Raw genomic sequence first — 23,970 nt, 5'->3', positions numbered from 1 at the left:
GCATAATGCAGCGGACATAAATCTTCCGAGAAAATGTTCCTATTCATGAAAATCACAAATGAAATATATTGAGACACAGCTTAGCCTTTTGTTAATCACACTGTCATCTCAGATTTTTAAATGTGCTTTACAGCCAACGCTAGACAAGCATTTGTGTAAGTTTATCATGGCATAATGCTATGGCTAGGCTCTGCTAGCATCAGGCAACATTTTCACGAAAATAAGAAAAGCAATCAAATTAAATAATTTACCTTTGAAGAACTTCAGATGTTTTCACTCAGGAGACTCCCAGTTAGATAGCAAATGTTCCTTTTTTCCAAAAATATTATCTTTATAGGCGAAATAGCTCCGTTTGTTCTTCACGTTTTGCTGAGAAATCGACCGGAAAATGCAGTCACTACAACGCCGAACTTTCTTCCAAATTAGTTCCATAATATCGATAGAAACATGGCAAACGTTGTTTAGAATCAATCCTCAAGGTGTTTTTCACATATATATTCGATAATATATCTGTCGGGACAATTGGTTTCTCATAAGAAGCGATTGGAAAGATGGCTACTTGTGTACTTTACGCAAGATTTTCTGCCGGAGCCATCATGTGACCACTTGCTAAATGTGGTCCCTTACGGCTATTCTTCAACATAAATGCGTAAAAAGACGTCACAATGCTGTAGACACCTTGGGGAATACGTAGAAAACGTAAGCTCATTCGTAGCTCATTCACAGCCGTATAAGGAGTCATTGGTATGAGGCGGTTTCAAAAAATGCGGCACTTCCTGATTGGATTTTTATCTGGGTTTCGCCTGTAACATCAGTTCTGTTGCACTCACAGACAATATCTTTGCAGTTTTGGAAACGTCAGAGTGTTTTCTATCCAAAGCTGTCAATTATATGCATATTCGAGCATCTTGTCGTGACAAAATAGCCTGTTTAAAACAGGAACGTTTTTTATCCAAAAATGAAAATACTGCCCCCTAGTTATAAAAGGATAACAAAGTATTGAGATAAACTTTTGTTATTGACCAAATACTTATTTCCCACCATAATTTGTAAATAAATTCATAAAAAATCCTACAATGTGATTTTCTGGAGAAAAAAAATCTAATTTTGTCTGTCATAGTTGAAGTGTACCTATGTTGAAAATTACAGGCCTCTCATCTTTTTAAGTGGGAGAACTTGCACAATTGGTGGCTGAATAAATACTTTTTTGCCCACCCCAACCCTGGACTCTCTGGCCCTTCAGGAGAGAATATCCGTTGTTTGCAGCATTGTCTCGCTTTCGTCCTCCTCTTGGTGCATTAGTCGGTGCATCAGTCGTATCCTGGCTTCCACCTGGTCTGCTGACTCCTCCCCAGCGTCTCAATTTCCTCTGCTGCTCCTGGTCTTTCCGGGCTCCCGCCTGGTGAATCAGCATCCTCTGTGTCCTCATCCCTAGGCGGTTGTCTACGACGGGACTCTGGTTCGGTTCCAACATAGGTTAAGTCCACCTGGCCATGCTGCTGTTCCAGTTTCAACTGACCTGAGCCCTAGGACCATGCCCCAGGACTACCTGACATGATGACTCCTTGCTGTCCCCAGTCCACCTGGCCATGCCGCTTGCTCCAGTTTCAACTTCCACCTGACTGTGCTGCTGCTCCAGTTTCAACTGTTCTGCCTTATTATTATTCGACCATGCTGGTCATTTATGAACATTTGAACATCTTGGCCATGTTCTGTTATAATCTCCACCCGGCACAGCCAGAAGAGGACTGGCCACCCCACATAGCCTGGTTCCTCTCTAGGTTTCTTCCTAGGTTTTGGCCTTTCTAGGGAGTTTTTCCTAGCCACCGTGCTTCTACACCTGCATTGCTTGCTGTTTGGGGTTTTAGGCTGGGTTTCTGTACAGCACTTTGAGATATCAGCTGATGTACGAAGGGCTATATAAATAAATTTGATTTGATTTGATTTAAGGAGTCCACTTTGTTTTCGTTTGGCACACACATGCATTCCTCTCTTCCCCCCCTCCAACCTAGTTGGAGATATGTTTTTTTAAATTACTCCTTGTTCATGCTACATAAACTCTAATCCCTAATGGTTAAGTTTCTTGGTAGAATTATTTAATCATTTATCTTAAAACTTGATAAAATATCTTAACAGTCACCCACTCTGTCTTTCCTTTGCATGTTTTTCATCACTCTTCAGCATTTTTCTTGCTGTCTTCATGCTTTTCAACAGACCAACTCCTTCTTCCTTGAACATTCTTAGTAATTCATTTTCTCTCTCTCGCTTATATTTCCTTTTCTGTTTCTTGTCATTTGGTTTGTGGTTATTTATCAGTCTCCATTTCCTCACACACAGAGACATCCAATGTCCCTGCCGCTGGCCATTTAGTGTTCAATTTCTTTGTGCGTTTTTTTAAAGTCTTTATTATTTCTTCTTTGCTTAGGGGATGTCTAGCCCCTAAGATCTCTACTGGTGTTCTGTTCATTTTATCAGTTGACTTATTTTATTCAGTGTTATATCCTATTTAATACCTTTCTATTTTTATTTCAGCTGTTTATAATGTTTGTACTTTATATTCTATCCTACTGTTACTTATTGTTTTTTATTCCTATTTGATCTTTTCTCTGCACTACTTCCTATTTTACTGAATTTACTCAAAACCCACTCGCTCTTCTAGTTTCTGTAACCTTACACGTCTGTCCTCTCCTCTCCAGGCTATATTCCCTAAAGGTTCTGCTGCTACAGAGTACTTAATTACCCACTGTTTCCTCCTACCGTCCTTCACGGTGCTATAGTATCTCTAGTAGGTACTCTAAACTATGCCACGGTACTGTTCTTTATGTATTCGTTATTACTATTTATTTTAATCATATAGTATAGCTTATGCTCATCTGTATGTTTTATCTTTCCACTTCATACAATGTCATGTACTATATATGCCTTGTTTAATACTTTAACACATTCTATGTATGACAAAATAGTCACTTAACACACTATTATGTCAATGTCCTATCTTTACATAGTTCCTTTTATCCAACATCTATTGATTTTATTCCCTCTTCCCAGTGAGAACTAGACACACTCCTCTCAACTTAATTCAATTAACTGTCACAGAGAGGCTGCGTAATCCTTTCTCTGGACACACACACACACACACACACACACACACACAAACACTATTCTTCCTTGCTGCTTAACTTACCCTGATGCACTTCCGGTACACAGTGAAACTTTTACTCATTCAGGCTTTTATTCACAATCATTCAGGCTTTTATTCACATTCGTTCACACACACTACGTTTGGACCCCTGTTTAGCCAGACGGAGCGTTTATTCGCAGGATTTGTTGTGCATTTGAACCTTGCCTAATCAGGTCAACGTTCCTACGGCGCCCTATCTATTCATCCAAGCAGACCCCCGTCGTTGGGGCGGTTTCGTGAATAACCCAACCTAGCAGACCTCTTTCTAATTGTTTAAGAGCAGTATTGTGGACTTTTATTTTATTTGTGTTGACAATATATCCAGGTAGCTGCAGCCCCACACCAGGCCAGACAGTCCAGCCAAATAGAACAAACAAATGCACCAATCAGACCACACAAGGTCCCCAGATGAACGGACCGGTGAGAGGGGCAACCCGAATCACACACCCAACACGAACCGCCTGATCAGGTTGAATGGACTGTGTTAACGCACATCCCAAAACAGGTCCCGAAACAGTCGCGCTCGGCCATGTATAATCAGACGGGACAACCCAACCCAAACAGGTCACCCATGCGGGTCCGTTGTACCGTCCGACCAGAGCAGGTGCAAGCCCCCTCCGCCAAACAGCCAACACCAGCGAGGTCCACAACTCCCCACGCACTTAGTCCTCACAAATGCACATACAAAATTATGTTTAACAACCCCCAAAGCTTAAGCATGCATGCAGTTTACGTTTTCGTTTCCACAAGAGAGATCAGAATGAGGGGGAGGAGTACATATGTAGCAGTGTTGAAGAAACTGTCTGAACATTGCCAGTTTGGAGAGAACCTAAATGACACATTAAGGGATAGATTTGTTTGTGGACTGAAACATGAACACATTCAAAAACGTTTGCTCACAGAATCAGAGCTCACGTTTGCAAAGGCTGTTGAAATTGCCGTGGCTATGGAAATCGCGACTAAAGATGCATTTGAGTTGCAAAGTAAAAGAAATACTGACCTGTCACAAATTCCCTGCACCAGTTCACGCAGTCGACACCGCCCCCGTGTGGCCGAAAAATGCAACAGGGGTGACAGAGATGGTCACAGAGCAGAGGACTGCCATTTCAAAGATGAAATTTGTCACAAATGCAGTAGAAGGGGGCACATTCAAAGAGCATGCAAAGCAAAATTCAGTCACAACAGGAAAACTGAGAAAATTAAAGGGTCTGTGAATGCACTAGCAGAGAACAGTGACAGTGATTCAGATGAACGATTAATTGGTACAATGGAGTTAAACACAGTGACTTAATATGGGTGACACCAGATATCGAAGGCAAACCCCTCAAAATGGAGCTGGACACAGGATCTGCTGTGTCTATAATTTCCACTACTGTCTACAATGAGCACTTTAAGGCTATCAAGCTGAAGAACACAAATGTGTTGCTGAAGACATACTCAGGAGAGAGATTGAGCCCAATGGGGGCATTGCAGGTCAGAGTGCATTATGGGGGGCAAACACAGCAGTTACAGCTGTATGTGGTGCCTGGAACTGGCCCCCCATTATTTGGCAGGGAATGGCTTTCAAAAATAAATCTGAAATGGTGTGACTTGAAAATGCTCCACACGTTCCAGTCCAAAGAGAAAGGCACAGAAACACTGGAACACTTGCGGAAGAAATACAACACAGTGTTCAGTGATCAGATGGGAACAGTAAAAGGCTTCACAGCAAAACTTGTACTAAGAGATGACGCAACCCCAAAATTCTGCAAAGCCAGATCTGTTCCATACTCCCTGAGACCAAAGATGGAAGCGGAAATCGATCGCTTGCAGGATACAGGGATCCTGACGAAAGTGGACAGAAGCGAATGGGCCACACCCATAGTACCTATTGTGAAGAAAGACGGGTCTGTTAGAATGTGTGGGGACTTCAAGGTAACTGTGAATTCAATGTTGCATGTGGACCAATACCCCCTACCACGCCTGGATGACATCTTTGCGGCACTAGCTGGTGGGAAACACTTCAGTAAAATCGATCTGAAACAGGCTTACCGGTTGAAGAGAGTTCCAAACAGTACCTGACAATAAACACACAAAGGTCTATACAGGTATAACCGCCTGGTTTTTGGCATTGCATCAGCCCCAGCCATTTGACAACGAACTATTGACCAGATTTTGCAAGGAATCCCAGGAACCCGGTGTATCCTGGATGACATGATCATAACAGGACGCACTGACACAGAGCACCTGGCTAACCTGGAAGAGGTCCTGAAAAGACTGAAAGAGTATGGTCTAGGGAGCACGTGATGCCGCGGAGCTGAGCAGACGTTGACAAACCGAGCTCTTCAAAGTTATTCTATTTTTACCTAAATAACAACGTTGAAACAATATTCTAACATCGGCTGATAAATTGTCAAGTACTTACCCTCCCAAAGAGCCATGGACCTCCGACCGAGAGGCAAGAAGGATGACCAAAACGTTGTTGATTCCCAAGATAATGATAACGCTACAGCTAGCAAGATTAGCATTAGCCTTCATAACTCAGACGACGGTTCCAGACTGTTGCTCTCATCAGCCTCTTGCGAGCCTGCCGACATGCTGGCTACTCTCCTCTGGGAAATTCAGGATGGTAACAGAGGTCTTTCTCTGAAAATTGATAAGAAATCGGCTGAACTCCATTCTTCCATTGACAACCTGAAATCCTCCATGAATGATCTCCTTTTGAGAACGACTGAGGCAGAGTTGCGCATTAGCACAGTTGAAGATACCGTCGCTAGACATGACCAGGTCTTGATACAACTGCAAAAGGACAATGCCTACCTCAAAAACAAGGTAGATCAGATGGAGAACCAGAGTAGACGTAGTAATATCCGTGTGGTGGGATTGAAAGAGGACAGCGAGGGCCGTGACCCGGTCCGTTTCTTCACTCAATGGATCCCGGAGGTCCTAGGCATAATCAACTTCACCAAGCCGCTGGAAATCGAACACGCCCACAGAACATCAGCGCCGAAACCCCGGCCAGATAAGCCCCCACGAGCCGTCCTGATCCGGTTCCTCCGTTTCCAAGACAGAGAGAAGATACTGCAACTCGCAAGAGCCAAAGGGGACATCACCATCGATGGAAAGAGGGTCAGCCTTTTCCCAGATATGAGCGAGGATCTCGCCAGACGTCGCAAGCAGTTCAGACCTGCCGCCAAAGCACTGAAGGAGAAGAACATCACCGGCTACCTCATCCACCCTGCGCGGATGAAAGTTCAGTACAAAGGCCGAAGCCATCTCTTCAACACACCGGGAGAAGTGCACACTTTTCTCAAAGAACTGAGCAACGTCTGAGCCAGGACGGTCTCTCTGGGGGATAAAATGCAGTTTGTTTGTTTTCTCTTATCCGGATTGAACTGCTGGTATCTCCCGGTCACTATAATTGATTTGTACATTTTCAACTAACCGGGGTGAGTTCTATTAAGATTTACAGGAGAGTATATTTTGGTTTAGTCCATATCTACTGGGCGAAGCCATAAGTGGGCTTAGGCCCACAGCTTTCCCCTCATTTATGTTAATCTTTCGAAAAGAGACTCAAGCATCCCTTACCGTGGGCAGTAAATATTCAGCCATAAATATCTATTCACAACGTTTGTTTTCAATTTAGAGAGCTCGCAGGTTTTAGTTTACGCCAAGGTTTAGCTAGTAAGAGCAAGATGGAAAGCGAGCAGCAACGTATCTCTACAAGTGTATTCATGTTTGATTGTTGGGATTGTTGTTTTAGTCTGACAATCAGGGTGGGTGGGATTTATTATTTTTTTTCTTCCTTCTTTCTATGTTTATTGTTTCCTTCCTAAAGAGACACACAGGTCACTTTTGTGCTCAAACCAAAGTTGAAACATTTCCTAATTATCTTCATATGATAGATTTCTATTCAGTTACATATTTGAAACCCAACCTATGCTTAATCCACTAAAATATGTCACATTAAAGGCTGACATTGTGTTTTTACAAGAAACACATCTTACAGCCAGTGAACACAAGAAATTGAAGAGGGAATGGGTAGGACAAGTTTTTGCATCCTCTTTTAACTCCAAAGCAAGAGGAACTGTAATTTTGATAAGTAGACACATCCCCTTCTGCGTCAACAACACCATCTCTTATCCCTCTGGCAGGTTTGTTTTGGTGCAGGGGCATATGTTTTCAGAGTCTTGGATCCTATTGAATATTTATGCTCCTAACTTCGATGACCATATGTTTATTCAGAATGTCTTCCTTCAGGTCGCTCAAGCACCACAAGGATGGCTACTGGTTGGAGGAGATTTTAATTTTTGCTTAGATACAGTTCTTGATAGGTCTTCTGATAAACCCTCACTTCTTACCAAAGCCGGCAAGCTCACCATGTCATTCATGAAATATCTCAATTTACTAGACATCTGGAGACAGTTGCACCCACAGGATAGGGACTACTCTTTTTATTCACACCCACACAAGACACACACACGCATAGATAACTTTTTACTTTCGACACAACTGTTTTATAGAGTGTTAGATGTCGAGTATCTCCCCAGATTGATAATACCAGAGGAGAATGGTCACTAAGCAATCTCCATTCCTACCAAGGTAAATGGAGCATATAGATGGAGACTAAATTCTACACTCCTAAAGCAACCTGAATTTTGTGCATTCATCAAAGAGCAGATCAATATTTTTACTTTGACAAACAAACCCTCTGCTCCTGACAGCTTCATTCTTTGGGACACATTGAAGGCCTATCTGAGGGGACAGATTATTTCCTATACTAAAGGGCTGAAGAGAAAACACGGTGCGGAACTGAGTGCCCTTGAATCTAAAATCTCAGAGCTAGAGAAAACCTACCAAAGAGGCCCGACCAAAGATCTATACAGGCTTTTGGTAAATAAAAAAACTTAAATATAATATTCTGAACACATATCAAGCTGAGAGGGCCATCACTAAATCAAAACAGCGTTATTACGAGCTTGGAGAGAAAGCTCACAAAGTATTGGCATGGCAACTAAAAGCAGAGGAAAGTAAGTGGACAATTAATGCCATAGAAACTCTTACTAATGAGATATCTTTCGACCCTACTGAAATTAATAATACTTTTAAGAAATACTATGAAGACCTCTACACTTCCCAATCAAGCAATGATCTATCAGAGATCGACTCCTTTCTCTCCTCTCTCAACCTCCCATGCTTGTCAGGGGAAGACAGCGAGCGCCTGAGTGAACACTTCTCAGTTCCTGAATTGTTGGAGGCCATTAAATCCTTACCTTCTAATAAATCTCCTGGGGAGGATGGCTTCCCTCCAGAGTTCTATAAAGAATTTAGGGAGCTGTTGGTCCCCTACCGTACTTTAAAAAGCCAGAGAAGACAACTGCTTTCCAGAGTCCTTCTCTCAAGCAGTGATTACGGTAATCCACAAGAAAGGGAAAAACCCGCTAAAGTGTGCCTCCTATAGACCAATCTCTCTCCTTAACACAGATGGTCAAACTGGTCACCAAGATGCTAAGAGACCGGAGTCATGTCTTCCCCTGTTGGTCAACCCAGATCAGACTGGCTTCATAATTAATAGATTGTCCTCCAATAATCTCAGAAGGTTCTTTGATATAATTCACCTTGCTAACAAAAACAAAATACCTAGTGTCACAGTCTCCCTCAACGCTGAAAAGGCCTTTGATAGGGTTGAATGGCCATACCTCTTTCGAGTCTTGGAAAAGTTCAGTTTAGGTACCGTGTTTGTAAATTTGATAAAATCACTCTACAAATCTCCTAAAGCTAGGATTGCTACCAATGGGATTACTTCCTCCTCTTTCCCTCTTTATAGGGGGAACAGACAAGGTTGTCCAATTAGCCCCCACCTCTTTGCCCTCGCCATCGAACCGTTGGCTGAGGCTATTAGAACGTGCCCTGACATACATGGCTTTGAGGTTGGCCCCCATACCCATAAATTATCACTGTTTGCGGACTACCTTCTTATTTCTAACAAACCCAGAACACTCCCTCTCTCACTTGCAGATCCTACTACAGTGTTATAGTTCTTTCTCTGGATATAAGGTACATTTTGATAAAAGCGAAATCTTACCGTTGTCTGTCTTTGACCATCAAGCACAAGTTTCCTTTTAGATGGTCGCCTATGGGCTTCACATATTTGGGCATAATGGTGGATGGTAATCTGAACAACCTCTATAAACTCAATCTGGCCAGTTTGTTGCAAAAGGTGGAGGTTGACCTTTGTAAATGGATGGACTTACCTCTCACTCTACTGGGTAGAATCAATGTAATTAAAATGAATGTCCTGCCCAGATTTCTATATCTGTTTCAATCTCTCCCTATCCCTGTTCCCGCAGCATTTTTTCCCTCTCTCGACAAGCTGACCAGACGGTTTATCTGGCACGGCAAAACCCCTAGGGTTGGCCTGGATAAACTGACCCTTGATTACAGTCAAGGGGGCTTAAACCTCCCCAATTTTAGAATGTACTACTGGTCTGCACAGTCTAGGTTTCTGGCTCCCTCATGGTTGAACATTGAAAAGCTTGGGGTAAATGATGATACTGGGGCAGAATTGTTTTACAAATGGGACAGAAAATCTATAAAAACCATCACAGACAACCCTTTAATCATACATTCTGTCCTGGCATGGTGCAAACTGCATGAGCTGTTCGGGCGAGGGGGATTCCTTTCTCCTAAAACCCCTTTATGGAACAATAGATTGATCCCTATGTTTTTCCAGAATAGTAACTTTAGACCATGGTCTGATAAGGGGATCACTCTTCTGGAACATTGTTACGAGAAGGAAGTTCTTATGTCTTCTGATCAGCTGAAACAGAAATACCACTTGCCTAACAGGGACTTCTTTAGCTACCTACAACTACGAAACTTTATTAGGGTGACTCTCAAGGGACAATAGAACCTACCTAAGATGTCACCTATTGAACAACTCTGCCACGCAGACCAACCACTGTTCAAGACCATTTCCCGTGTATACGATGCTCTTATGTCAGGACTAACATTGCCTGGGCTAGATAAACCCCGACTTAGATGGGGAAAAGATCTGGGTATTGATCTTGATGAGGATCCACATTGAACTCCAGATACAGACTGATCCAGTTTAATTTCCTCCATCAGCTCTATATCACCCCATCTAGACTGCACAAGTTCAACCCAGATATCTCCTCCCTATGTTTTAGATGTGGCTCAGATGAAGGAACATTCCTCCATTCCACTTGGCAGTGTTCAAAACTACACGGTTTCTGGCAGGGGGTATGTGATACCATATCCTCAATTCACGGGGTTGCATTCCCTTTAGACCCGGAGGTCTGTCTACTGGGTAACTTTACTAACACCAATCTTAGGCAAAGCCATACTATAAAGCTAACAGAAATATTGCTAGCGATTGCCAATAAATGTATTGCCTTGAAATGGAAATTGGATTCCTCCCTGCCAGTTGCAATGTGGCTATCGGAAGTTAATAGTTGTATCCCTTTGGAGAAAATCACTTACTGCTTGAGGAATAAGTTAAAGGCATTTTACAGAATTTGGCAACCTTTTATTGACTATATGGAGAATCTCCCCCCACATCTCATTGATTGAATCTATATATAATCCTCACATAATGTTTCACGCGTAATGTATAATATGTAGCCTACGGCAGGTGATCCAATGTCTCGTTATTATTCTTTTTCTTATTGTATGTTTGTTTATATAATTATTATTATTTGTTTTGTTGTTACGCTCGTCTGTTACTGTCACTTTGTCCTATCGTTGTCTAATATCTTTTCACTTTTGTTTTGAATATTCTTAATTGGAAAATGCAAAAAGAAAAAAAAAAATATGTATATATATATATATATATATATATATATATATATATATATATATATTTTTTTTTTAAGAGTATGGTCTACAGGCAAACTTAAAGAAGTGCGAGTTCTTCAAAGACAAGATTGTCTTCTGTGGACATGAGATTTACTGCAATGGATTGCACAAAACACAGGACAAAATTGAGGCAGTGGTACAGGCACCACGACCACACAATATCACAGAAGTGAGATCTTTCACGGGACTGATCAATTACTACAGAAGATTCCCCCCCAAACCTTTCAGCAGTACTCCAGCTGCTAAATCAGCTCCCGAAAAAGAATAGGACATGGCGGTGGACAGAGCAGTATGAAAATGCATTTCTGGAGGCAAAACGGCTCATAACATCTGAACAGGTCCTGATGCATTACGACCCTGAAATGCCAGTGAAGTTGGCTTGTGATGCGTCCCCTTATGGATTAGGGGCCGTCCTTTCACACACACTGAAAGATGGGTCAGAGAGGCCAGTTGCATTTGCGTCACGAACAATGAATGATGCAGAGAGAAACTACTCACAAATCAACAAAGAAGCACTGGCACTAGTGTGGGGCGTCAAGAAATTCCATGCATACCTATATGGCAAGCGTTTCACACTGGTTACAGATCACCAGCCGTTGCTTTCCATTTTCAGTCCAAAGAAAGGCATTCCGGCAATGACAGCAGCCAGGTTACAGCGATACGCCCGGTTCCTTGCCAATCATATGTATGACATTGAGTTTAATAAGCCTTCATCCCTCCACACAAATGCAGATGGATTATCCAGACTGCCGTGTACAAGAGAAAGACAAAGGAGGGTGGATGCAGTGGACATGTTCCATACCGCTCAGCTCGAGGCACCGGTCACAAGCACAGTTATCAAACATGAGACAAGGAAAGATGTGACCTTGTCAAAAGTGTACACCTACACCATGTCAGGATGGCCAGCTACTGGCAGAAAGGAGCTGACTCCGTATTTCCAGCGGAGAAACGAAATTACAACGTACCAAGGATGTTTGATGTGGGGAATGAGAGTCATGATACCCCAGAAATGCCAATATCTAGTCTTGCAGCAACTACATGAAGGTCATGTTGGAATTGTCAAAATGAAGCTGCTCGCAAGGAGCCACTTCTGGTGGCCAGGTCTGGACCAACCGTTAGAAAATATGGCAAAGAACTGTAGCGGATGTTTGGAAACCCTTCACATGCCTGCTCCTGTCCCAGTCCACCCATGGGAATGTCCCGCAGAGCCATGGCAGAGAATTCATGTGGACTACACTGGTCCCTTTGAAAAGCACATGTTTCCGGTTATAGTTGATGCCCATTCCAAATGGCCAGAGGTGTTTTGCACTGACTCCTCCACCTCAGCTCAGACGATAGAGTGTCTCAGAACAACGTTGGCACGCTTCGGTTTGCCACTGCAGCTGGTAAGTGACAACGCGCAAGCTTATGTAAGTGATGAGTTTACAAGATTCATGTTAGTAAATGAAATCAAACACTCAACCTTAGCTCCGTACCACCAATCGGTTGGCAGAACGCTTTGTGCAAACCCTAAAGCAAGGACTCCGTGCAGCAAAACGAGACGAAGGGACTTTGCAGACAAAACTGGCCAAGTTCCTGGCCTCCTACCGAAACACACCACATGCCACGACAAATGAAAGCCTAGCCGCACTGATGTTCGGGAGACCTCTCCGCACACATGGACATCTCATGGACACATGGACACATGGACACTCTGGACATCATGAAGCCAAACAGGCGTAATGAAGTGCTGAACAAACAAGCCAAGATGCTCTCCGGTGGCCGGGAGCGCCATCTCCAAACAGGACAGGAAGTGATGGTGCGAGACTACAGAAGAGGAGGGAAATGGACAAGAGGGACCGTACACACACAAACGGGACCCAGAACTTACCGGGTTCAAGTGAGCCCAGACATAATGTGGCGGCGTCACATTAACCAAATGCATTCCACGGAAAACAGCACAATAGAGAGAGAACAGGCACAGAGAGATCCTGAGAGTGACACACAGGGAACTGTAGCGGACGGTGGGGCAGTAAAGAGACCCCAGGCTGAAAGAAGGGAACGTGTTGATGAAGGTCCTGCTATAGCGGAAGCTACAATGGAACAAGCACACACTGAGGATGTTCAAGAGCCTCTAGACAATCCGAGGCGCTACCCAGAACGAAGGCACCGTCCACCAGACAGACTAGACTTATAAACAAACAAAAACTAACTGTTCAAGTTCAAATTAAAAGATGCAAAATAACTACAACAAGTTCTGGGAAATGTTTCAGTTGTGGTTTGGTAAAAGTAACTGATTGTATAAGAGAAGGAATGTTATGTTCTGTTAATTACTGATGTCCCCTTTAAGGATGGAGCACCCTTGGGCATGCGCAGTGTTGTTCTATGTTATTCTGGTACTAACTCGTTTGAGTAAATGTGAAGCTCCAGTTCAATTGCTTGTATTCAGAGTCTTTATTATTACATAAATAAGTACTAAGTGTTAAGACACTACATTTGGCATGTTATCCTACTCAGAAACGGCAAATGCACTAGGTGTCACCATTTCTCCATCTGGCCAATGTAATTATTGTCCTTACTACTTCCTGTTAATTTAATTATTGTTATTATGTTTCCCCAGCATGGCAGCTGCACCTAGTTACATTCCATTAACTCCCACACAGACTGGATTCAAACCAGGGACTGTAATGACTCCTCTTGCATTGAGATGCAGTGCCTTAGACCGCTGTGTCCATGTGTGTGTGTTAACTATTTAAGTGTACTAGAATGCTTAAAAGGCCGCAACAAATCTTTATATCGCTTACCGGTGTAGTTCGGTATCAGCCAGAAATGTCATATCGGTGCATCACTAGTTTCCACCACGATCCCATTAAACTTTGCTGCATGTAGCATGGCCAGACACAGACCTTTGGGGATGCAGGTTCTCAAAATGAAAAATGCAGCCAGAAAATTCACAACTCAAAATTCATAATTTACAAACTGTTTCTGTATCAAATTGTTTTTTGTTTTGTTGCAATGACCTACTTATTTCATGCAACAACACACTCATGCCAGTGACTCCTAGTAGGGTAATAACTAGAGACGTCCCACTGGGCACAGACGCCAATTCAACGTCTATTCCACATTAGTTCAAAATAATTTCATTCAAATTACGTGTAAACAATGTTATTTGAACCACTGTGTGCCCAGTGGGATAAAGAGTGACATTGGGAAAAGAGGCTATAAGCTGATCATAGCGAATTATGATGTAAATCTGCTAGTTAGCTAGCTAGTCAGCTATGCTGTCAAACCTAACTATTTTTTACTTGATTTGAGTTTGCATCTGCCGCTTACTAACAAACAAGTGAATTGCCCCCTTCTCTGTCCATAACAGTACGAGACATACATGACAGGTCCAACTCAAAAGTAACCTACCAGTATTCAAACTCACCAGTATTCAAACTCACCACCGGTAGCCAATTACTGTACATCACACTAAATGCAGAAGTCAGGCAAGTGCGCACTTGAGGTGGGAGTGTGGGGGAGGAGATATTTTTCAAGATTCACTAATATTAAATGTGATAGTTTGTGCAATTCATTACATATAAAATCTATATTTTTAAAGACACTATAAAGTAATTAATCAACTAAAATTTTTTTACGAGCTGATAGAAGGGCAAAAGGGCCCTTACTCATAGTATGGGCAAAAGGCTTGAGCACTGGTGGAGCCCTATCTGTGCACATGCCTGGCATATAGAGATCATGGATGTCAGACAAGGATGTCCCCGGTCTCTCCTGCTGTATACTTTGATATCGGAATCCCTGGCCCAGATGATAAGAGAGGACCATTGCTCTGGTCGCTGCTTCACACCGCTCAACCTAGATTCTAGAACTAGTCACTTTCTACTTTGTGACACTCTCACACACAAAAAAACTGAAACAGAAGGTTTTGATGCTTGCAGTTTACTAAGGAGCTACTATTGAAAAGGACATAGCCAGTAAGTCATTGAACTTTTTTTTTTTACAACAGACCTGGGTTCAAATACATGTTCATTAAAAGTATTTAAATTTTAAATATGTATTTTCTGCGTATTTTCTAATAATTTTCTATACATTATATTTTAAACTATTTTCAATTACTTGTTTCCAAATCATTTACAAATACCCCTGTGTTCAAACAGACCTGGTTTCAAATGCATAGAGTACTTAAATATTTCAAATACAGATTCAACATCTTGTATTTTCAAGGAAGAGTTGACTAAATACTTCGAAATATATTTGAAAATAATTTAAAGGCCTGGTAAAGAATAAAACCACAAAGTAATTCACAATCAATACCAATATCTTGTCATTTTAAATCACTTCCAGCTGCATCTCAAGTAAGGACTTTGGCTCAAAAGGGAACTGAAGAGAAAGGGAAGACAGAGCGAGAGGCGGATATGGACTGTAAACAGACAGTGATTCATGGTGACCTAGGCCTCAGCAGAAGCCTGTCTGTCTGAGGTTATAGTCTCGTTGATGAAGTCCATGTAGCGTTTCACACGGGTGTAGACTCCAGGGAAGCCTTTCAAAGCACAGCCATTGATATTCCCAAAACTCACGATTCCCACCTGGACAAACTCACCAGATGAGCCACAAACCAACGGCCCACCAGAGTCCCCCTGTAGAACAAAGAAAAACAACACAAACATACATTTACAACATTCAAGTAAGTGTGTGTGTGTACGTGAGAGAGAACGATAGAGAGAGAAAGTGTGTGTGTGTGTGTGTGTGTGTGTGTGTGTGTGTGTCAGTGATGTGGGTCAGCTGTTTGTTCAACTGCACCCACCCACAATTGCTAATAACCCATCCACAACCAGCTGATTATGTGATAGATTTTTCACTTTAAGACCCTTACCCAAAAATATAGAGAATGCTCTGTACAGTTCCTTTTTTCCCTCTTGAACATTTGTTGAATAATTAACAATATTTCATGAACCTAAACCCGCCCGCCTCACGGGGACTGGCGCATCACTAGTGTGTGTGCCCACGTGTGTGTGTGTGTGTGTGAGAGAGAGGGAGGGTCTGTGTTTGTATAAAACATGTATACACCTGACAGGAGCCTTCCCCTTTTTTCATGGAGCCAGCACACAGCATGTTGTCAGTGAGGCCCGGAAACTTTTTCTTACAGATGCTCCGTTTCACGATGGGCAACTCCAGCTCCTGGAGGGTCCTATTACCAGACAATTCCACTGGAGGGAGGGAAAAAGAAGAAGAGTAAAATGTAGGATAGAAACGGGTGGGGGAGGAAGTGAACGGGCAGGGAGAATTTAAGGGAGAAATACTCACTAACTACAAACAGAAGCTGGATGAAAACAAAATACATTGTGTAAAGTGCACAAAATACAGTATATCTTATTATAATCTGGCATTCTGATTTAATTTTGAAATCTTTCTTTAACAATGTGCAAATGTTTCAATTGATTATTATAACTTGTTTTTATCTTTTTTGTTGTTGTATTGATTGTGTTTTTGGGGGGTCCTCAGGGCACCACTGTAAATGAGAAACTGGTCTCAATTGGGTTCCTCTGAGTAAATAAAAGTTTATAAATCACACTGCCAGATTATAATTAAGCAATAAAGCACAAAGGGGTGTGAAATATGGCCAATATACCCCGGCCATGCACAACGTGGAGTGCTGGGATACAGCCATTAGATGTGGTATATTAGCCATATACCTCAAACCCCAGAGGTGCCTTATTGCTATTATAAACTGGTTACCAACATAATTAAAAAGGTAAAACATTTTGGGGGGTCATATCCAAGCAGCATTTCAGCCAGTCAGCATTAAATGCTGGAACCACCAGCTTTATAATTAGGTGTGTGGTAAATAATTTTACACTACTAAAATGTCACCCACAGAATTGAATGCTGACATTCAGTCAAGACCAAATCAACCAAAGCTATGCTTTAGAACCTGGCACTGTGAGTGTTTGTATATCGGTGTTGCTGTGTGTTTGCTCACCATTGTTCCCGACGTCGCCCCAGCCAGCGATGAAGCACTTCGACCTTGGGCCAAAGGCATCACTGGGTTTGGGCAGGTACATGGGCTTCACCAGGGAGGAAAAGGACACCTCTTTACTCATCTTCACCAAAGCGATGTCGTGCAGCATGGCCAAACGCTGTTTCTGGTACTGTGGGTGACTGACGATGCGTGAGATGGTTCGATGAAACACTGATGGCTCATTCAGGCTGTGTGTCCCCAGATGAATGGAGGAACGGTCTGGAATAGGGTTGTCATTCCTAATACACATGCAGACAGGTAAAACAGCCTGGTCTCATAGACTAGGTGTAACATAGTACATTTAAATCCAGGACACTGAAATTAGAATATGTTACATTTGATATGGTTACATAAGATATGTTACTTAAGGCAAAAAACAAAAGTAGGATGGTTGTAATGAGAATGTCTATTAACCCAAAGGTTGCGTGTTTGAATCTTATCACGGACAACTTTAGCATTTTATCTTATTAGCAACTTTGCAACTAGTTACTACTTTTTTAGCTACCTTGCTACTAAACATTTAGAAAATTCATAACATATTGTAGGACATGCAATTCGTAACATATCATATGAATTGTCATTTGTAACATATCATACGAAATGGATGATGGACATCCACAAATGAATAGATACCATACGAAATCATACTAATTGGCATGGTTCAGATTTACGTTTACTCTGTTATGTCTACCCCTGAGTCCAGGTTGGATAGAAACATTACACAGACATTGATATATTTCATACAAACACATACAGATCTTTCGGTTCTATTCCAGCAAGCAAATTTGGTCTTTGAAATTATAATGATGTCATTCTAGTTGGTAAACTGGTTTTCTGCTTGTAGACACGTTAAGAAAATTACAACCATGGAAAAAACGTCATGTTGGTTGCAGACACGATAATGAGTTCAACATGCAAACCTCCTTCACACACAAACACACTTACGGGTCAACACAGTGTGCAGCGGTGAGCACCCATTCCTCAGTAAGGAGGGATCCACCACAGCTAAAGCAGCCTCTATCATCCGTGATTAAAAGGTAGACTATCCACGGCCAGCTGCCCTTTTGAGCATCCTTTCCCCCCACGATAGAGCCTGGGGCACAAACGATTCTGCGGAGGGAGGTGATGGAGGGTGGAAAGAATGCCAGACTGTGACACTGTTTCATGAACAAACACTGAAATCACAATTACAGTTTTAACCATGTTTTGAGGCTATATAAATGTTTGTTTACATTTACTTTGCAAAACATTGGAGTAAAATAAGCTTTGGGTTCTGATGGGTTACAAACTCACCTCATGAGGCATTTATTAAGTGATATTCTTCAAGAATCAGCTTAATTTATAAGTCCTAATTGGATGTAGCAACTGCAGATTTCCCCTTTAAGAGGATATAGTGGTGATATGTATTTATATTTAGTGGTGATATTCGTAGCGCTGAAGAGCCGCACAAAAGTGCAATACATTTTAAGGCAATGTTCCCGCGTTAGCAGAAGCTGCATCCATGCCACGGTAAATGCTACATATGTCGTCTCAGTTGGAAATTACATTTACATTTAAATCTGAGCTATAAATATGGTTTGAATCGAGCCGTTAGTGATCACTAATGCCAAAACAGAGAGATATGCCTGAAGTTCTTTGTTCTAGTAGATGGCAAAACAATTATGTACATGCCCAAATATGTAGGCTAATGTTGCTCAAATTAAAACACCAGTAAAAAAAATGTCATCACTATCTGATGAATGTAATAGTTACTGTGGACCAAGCAAGCTAAAAATGATTTGATGCTCTTTTAATTAATACATTTCTGTTGACCTCACCTGCAGCATCTTGGACCAGCAAAATTACAGACAGTAGTCCCCAAAAACCCATAGCTTTTCCTGTCAGTATCCAACCAACCAGATGGCTGTTTGATGGATAGACACTGACTGACTGATGTCCAGCTTTATAGACATCCATGCTTAGATTACATCAATGTTACACATGTGCAATCTGATTAACAGTTCCAATGATAGCAGGCTGCTCATCTGGGTTGCTGATAAAAATCATGTTTTCTTTTATTTTCAGAATGCAAATTCTCAAAAAGAGAGATGAGGTGATATTTCTATCTCAAGCTATTCAATTAAAGAAACAGTGTCCACTGACATTTCTAGTTTTCAACCAGAGTTTGTGTTTACTATATAGAGGAACCAGGCAAGGATGAAATTACCTTTAAATGGCTCAGCGCTCCATGGACTGAATCCCGGCCTAAGAACAATTAACCTGCATTATTATATGTACATTATCAGTAAAAGGTTTGGACACACCTACTCATTCCAGGGTTTTTCTTTATTTGTATTATAATAGTGAAGACATCAAAACTGTGATATAACACATATGGAATCATGTAGTAACAAAACAAAGTGTTAAACAAATCAAATACATTTTATTGTTGTAGATTCTTCAAAGTAGCCACCCTTTGCATTGATGACAGTTTTGCAAACTCTTGGCATTCTCTCAACCAGCTTCATGAGGTTGTCACCTGGAATGCATATCCATTAACAGGTGTGCCTTGTTAAAAGTTAATTTGTGGAATTTATTTCCTTCTTAATGCATTTGAGCCAATCAGTTGTGTTGTGACAAGGTAGGGGTGGTATACAGAAGATAGCCCTAATTGGTAAAAGACCAAATCCATGGCAAGAACAGCTCAAATAAGCAAAGGGAAACGACAGTCCATCATTACTTGAAGACATGAAGGTCAGTCAGTCTGGACAATTTCAAGAACTTTGAAAGTTTCTTCAAGTGCTATGATGAAACTGGCTCTCATGAGGACCGCCACAGGAAAGGAAGACCCAGAGTTACCTCTACGGCAGAGGATAAGTTCATTAGAGTTACCAGCCGCAGAATTTGCAGCCCAAATAAATGCTTCACAGAGTCAAGTAACTTACACATCTCAACATCAGCTGTTCAGAGGACACTGTGAATCAGGGCTTCATGGTCAAATGTAACCTTTATTTTAACTAGGCAAGTCAGTTGAGAACAAATTCTTATTTACAATGACGGCCCACACCAGCCATACCCGGACGACACTGGGCCAATTGTGCGCCGCCCTATGGGACTCCCAATCACGGCTAGTTGTGACACAGCCTGGATTTGAACCTGGGTGTCTGTAGTGACACCTCTTGGACTGAGATGCAGTGCCTTAGACCGCTGCACCACTTAGGAGCCTCATTTGCTGAAAAGAAACCACTACAAAACAAAGCCAATAAGAAGAAGGAGAGACTTGCTTGGGCCAAGAAACACAAGCAATGGACATTAGACCAGTGGAAATCTGTCCTTTGGTCTGATGAGTCCAAATTTGAAATTTTTGGTTCCAACCGCCGTATCTTTGTGAGACGCAGAGTAGGTGAATGGATGATCTCCGCATGTGTAGTTCCCACCGTGAAGCATGGAGGAGGTGGTGTTATGGTGTGGGGGTGCTTTGCTGGTGACACTGTCTGTGATGTATTTAGAGTTCAAGGCACACTTAACCAGCATGGCTACCACAACAGTCTGCAGCTATACGCCATCCCATCTGGTTGAAAAAAAATGATAGGACAATGAACCAACACACCTCCAGGCTGTGTAAGGACTATTTGACCAAGAAGGGGAGAGATGGAGTGCTGTATCAGATGACCTGGCCTCCACAATCACCTGACCTCAACCAAATTGAGATCGTTTGGGATGAGTTGGACCGCAGAGTGAAGGAAAAGCAACCAACAAGTGCTCAGCATATGTGGGAAATCCTTCAATACAGTTGAAAATGCCTTCCAGATGAAGCTGGTTGAGAGAATGCCAAGAGTGTGCAAAGCTGTCGTCAAGGCAAAGGGTGGCTACTTTGAAGAATCTCAAATATTGTCAGGCTTCGAAGAGTGATGGGTGTGGAGTCAGGCGCAGAGAGCAGAGGATTCGGAAAAACCATTTATTCCGGAACAATCACAGCGAACAAAAGAGGGTAACGCCGAACACAGGCGTAAAACACTCCAAAATGTACAACACCGGTACATACGCTATACAGCGGAAAAATCAATGACAGGACACTCCTGAACCAAAAACAGCAAACAAGCCCGCACGAACACAGGCGGGCTAACTGAACTTAAATAACCCCAACACAAAACCCCAAACAAGGAACAGGTGAAACCAATTAGACCAAACAAAACGAAAAAGGGACAAGGGATCGGTAGCAGCTAGTAGACCAGTGACGACGCCCGCCCGAGTGCCACCCAAACGGGAAGGGGAGCCACCTTCGGTGATAGTCATGACAAATATAAAATAGATTTTAATTTGTATAACACGTTTTAGGTTACTACATTATTCCATGTGTTATATCATAGTTTTGATGTCTTCACTATTATCCTACAATGTAGAAAATAGTACAAATAAAGAAAAACCTTTGAATGAGTAGGTGTCTGAACTTTTGACTGGTACTGTAAGTCAAAATAATGATTTATTATCTTTTGATAAATAATGTTCTGACCTCACCTGCAGCATCACGGACCAGCAGAACTACAGACAGTAGTCACCAACAACCCATAGCTCTTCCAGTTACCATCCAACCAAATGACAGACTCAATGACTTGTGTGTAGCTTACAATTTGCACACACACACACACACACACACACACACACACACACACACACACACACACACACACTATTCTTTTCACCTCCATTTTGTATGTTAATGGTTGCTTTAGGTGGAGGCCAGGGGGTAATAATCGCTAGATGGGCAAATTAGAAAGGACCAAATCAAAATGTGACTACCGTCAGACTTCACTCAATTCAATACTGTACATTTGAACTGCATTTCCTAAAGCAATTCTCACATGTATTTAACAATGTAATTTATTTAATTTAGTCCTAGAAAGTGGGCTGTTGTTGTGTTTTGTGTCGATTTTGATTGATGAAGGAATGTAACTTTGAGCCGGATGGAGGAAGTTGACATGGTGGAATCAGAAGTGTTATTTGAAGCTGAAAGCACGTCACCTACAGTTAGTGAGAAAGATGAGTGAACAGTGAAGTCCAAGAATGAAACAAAAAGTGCTAAAATTGAAGTTCCTTTGGGAAACCCTTTTGAAGTCACGAGGTAAAGAAGGCGCTGGGAGAAGTGGATGCAGTCAAAGTAACCAGGAGCGGTTTGGTGTTAATATAGCAAAAGGAGCGCGCATTATGGCTCACAAAATTATCAACGCATGAATTGAACAGCTGTGATTTTCGGAGCAAAAGATATTTCTGGAATCCCGTTGGACATTGAAAATCAATATCTTAGGCAAAAAAATCCAGGGGTAGTTAATGCACATCGCTTGACCTGTGTGGAGAATGAGAAAAAGTAGCTCTATTATTAATGTTTGATGTAGAGTATCTACCAACCTATGTAAAGTTGGATATACAGTGCATTCGTAAAGTATTAAGACCGCTATAGTGACAAAGAAAAAACAGGTTTTTAGAAATCTTTGCTAAAAAATAAATAATAGAAATGGAAATCTCATTTAGAATAGTATTCAGACCATATACTCAGCACTTTGTTGAAGCACCTTTGGCAGCGATTACAGCCTTGAGTCTTCTTGGGTATGACGCTACAAGCTTGGCACACCTGTATTTGGGGAGTTTCTCCCATTCTTCTCTGCAGATCCTCTCAAGCTCTGTCAGGTTGGAAGAGGAGCATCGCAGCACAGCTATTTTCAGGTCTCCCAAGAGATGTTCAATCGGGTTCAAGTTAGGGCTCTGGCTGGGCCAATCAAGGACATTCAAAGACTTGACCCAAAGCCACTGCTTTGTCTTGGCTGTGTGCTTAGGGTCGTTGTCCTATTGCAGGTTTTCATCAAGGAACTCTCTGTACTTTGCCCCGTTCATATTCCCCTTGATCCAGACTAGTCTCCCAGTTCCTTCCACTGAAAAACATCTCCACAGGATGATGCTGCCACCACCATGCTTCACCGTAGGGATGGTGCCAGGTTTCCTCCAGACGTGACGGTTGGCATTCAGGCCAAAGAGTTCAATCTTGGTTTCATCAGACCAGAGAATCGTATTTATGATAGTCTGAGAGTCGTTTAGGTGCCTTTTGGCAAACTCCAAGCGGACTGTCATGTGTATTTTACTGAGGAGTGGCTTCCGTCTGTGGCTACTCTACCATAAAGGCCTAATTGGTGGAGTGCTGCAGAAATGGTTGTCCTTCCTGTCTTGGTGGTTCCAAACTTCTTCCATTTAAGAATGATAAAGGCCACTGTGTTCTTGGGGACCTTCAATGCTGCAGAACTGTTTTGGGTACCCTTCCCCAGACCTGTGCCTCGACAAAATCCTGCCTCGGAGCTCTACGGACAATTCCTTCGACCTCATGGCTTGGTTTTTGCTCTGATATTGAGATAAGATGGTTCCGAGAGGGCTGCCTCGCTTCTAGTTCTTAGGAAACTTTGCAGTATTTTGTGAATTTATGTATTATTTCTTACATTGTTAGCCAAGAAAATGTTATGTGTTATATTATATACAGCTGGGAAGAATTTTTGGATATAAAAGCAGCGGTAACTCACCAGCACTACCAGTATTACGATCAGGAATACGACTTTCCCGAAGCTGATCCTTTGTTCCCACCACCCAGGGCAATTGAACTGATTCCAGGGGCTGACCAAAACAACGCTGGTGAAAAAGAGGGACTCGAATAGGTCTTCTAGTCTGAATTAGGAGGTGAGCACACCACCCACTGCTTCCGAGTATATTAATCGCTAATGTTCAGTCCCTGGATAACAAAGTTGAGAAGATCAGGGCAGGGTTTCTTTCCAGAGAGACATCAGGGATTGTAACATACTATGTTTCACGGAAACATGGCTCTCTCAGGAAATACTGTCGGAGTCGGTCCAGCCATCTGGATACACAGTTCATCCCGCCGACAGGTATGATTGTAATAACATATAGGACCTCA

At 42.1% G+C, this 23,970-nt stretch overlaps 1 protein-coding gene across 1 annotated transcript in view; it reads right to left on the bottom strand.

The window, feature by feature from the left end:
- Positions 1-18,960, bottom strand: part of LOC121844685 (tryptase-like) — an 87,155-nt gene extending 68,195 nt beyond the window's left edge. The window contains exon 1 of the mRNA XM_042315064.1: positions 18,857-18,960. Coding sequence (XP_042170998.1) covers positions 18,857-18,908 — 52 coding nt within the window. The 5' untranslated portion in view covers positions 18,909-18,960. The remainder of the gene's footprint in view (positions 1-18,856) is intronic.
- Between the last annotated feature and the right edge of the window lie 5,010 nt (positions 18,961-23,970).

This window comes from Oncorhynchus tshawytscha, unplaced genomic scaffold (genome assembly GCF_018296145.1).
Source record: "Oncorhynchus tshawytscha isolate Ot180627B unplaced genomic scaffold, Otsh_v2.0 Un_contig_2627_pilon_pilon, whole genome shotgun sequence".
Lineage (NCBI taxonomy): Eukaryota > Metazoa > Chordata > Actinopteri > Salmoniformes > Salmonidae > Oncorhynchus > Oncorhynchus tshawytscha.
This window is presented reverse-complemented; position numbering and strand designations above follow the sequence as displayed.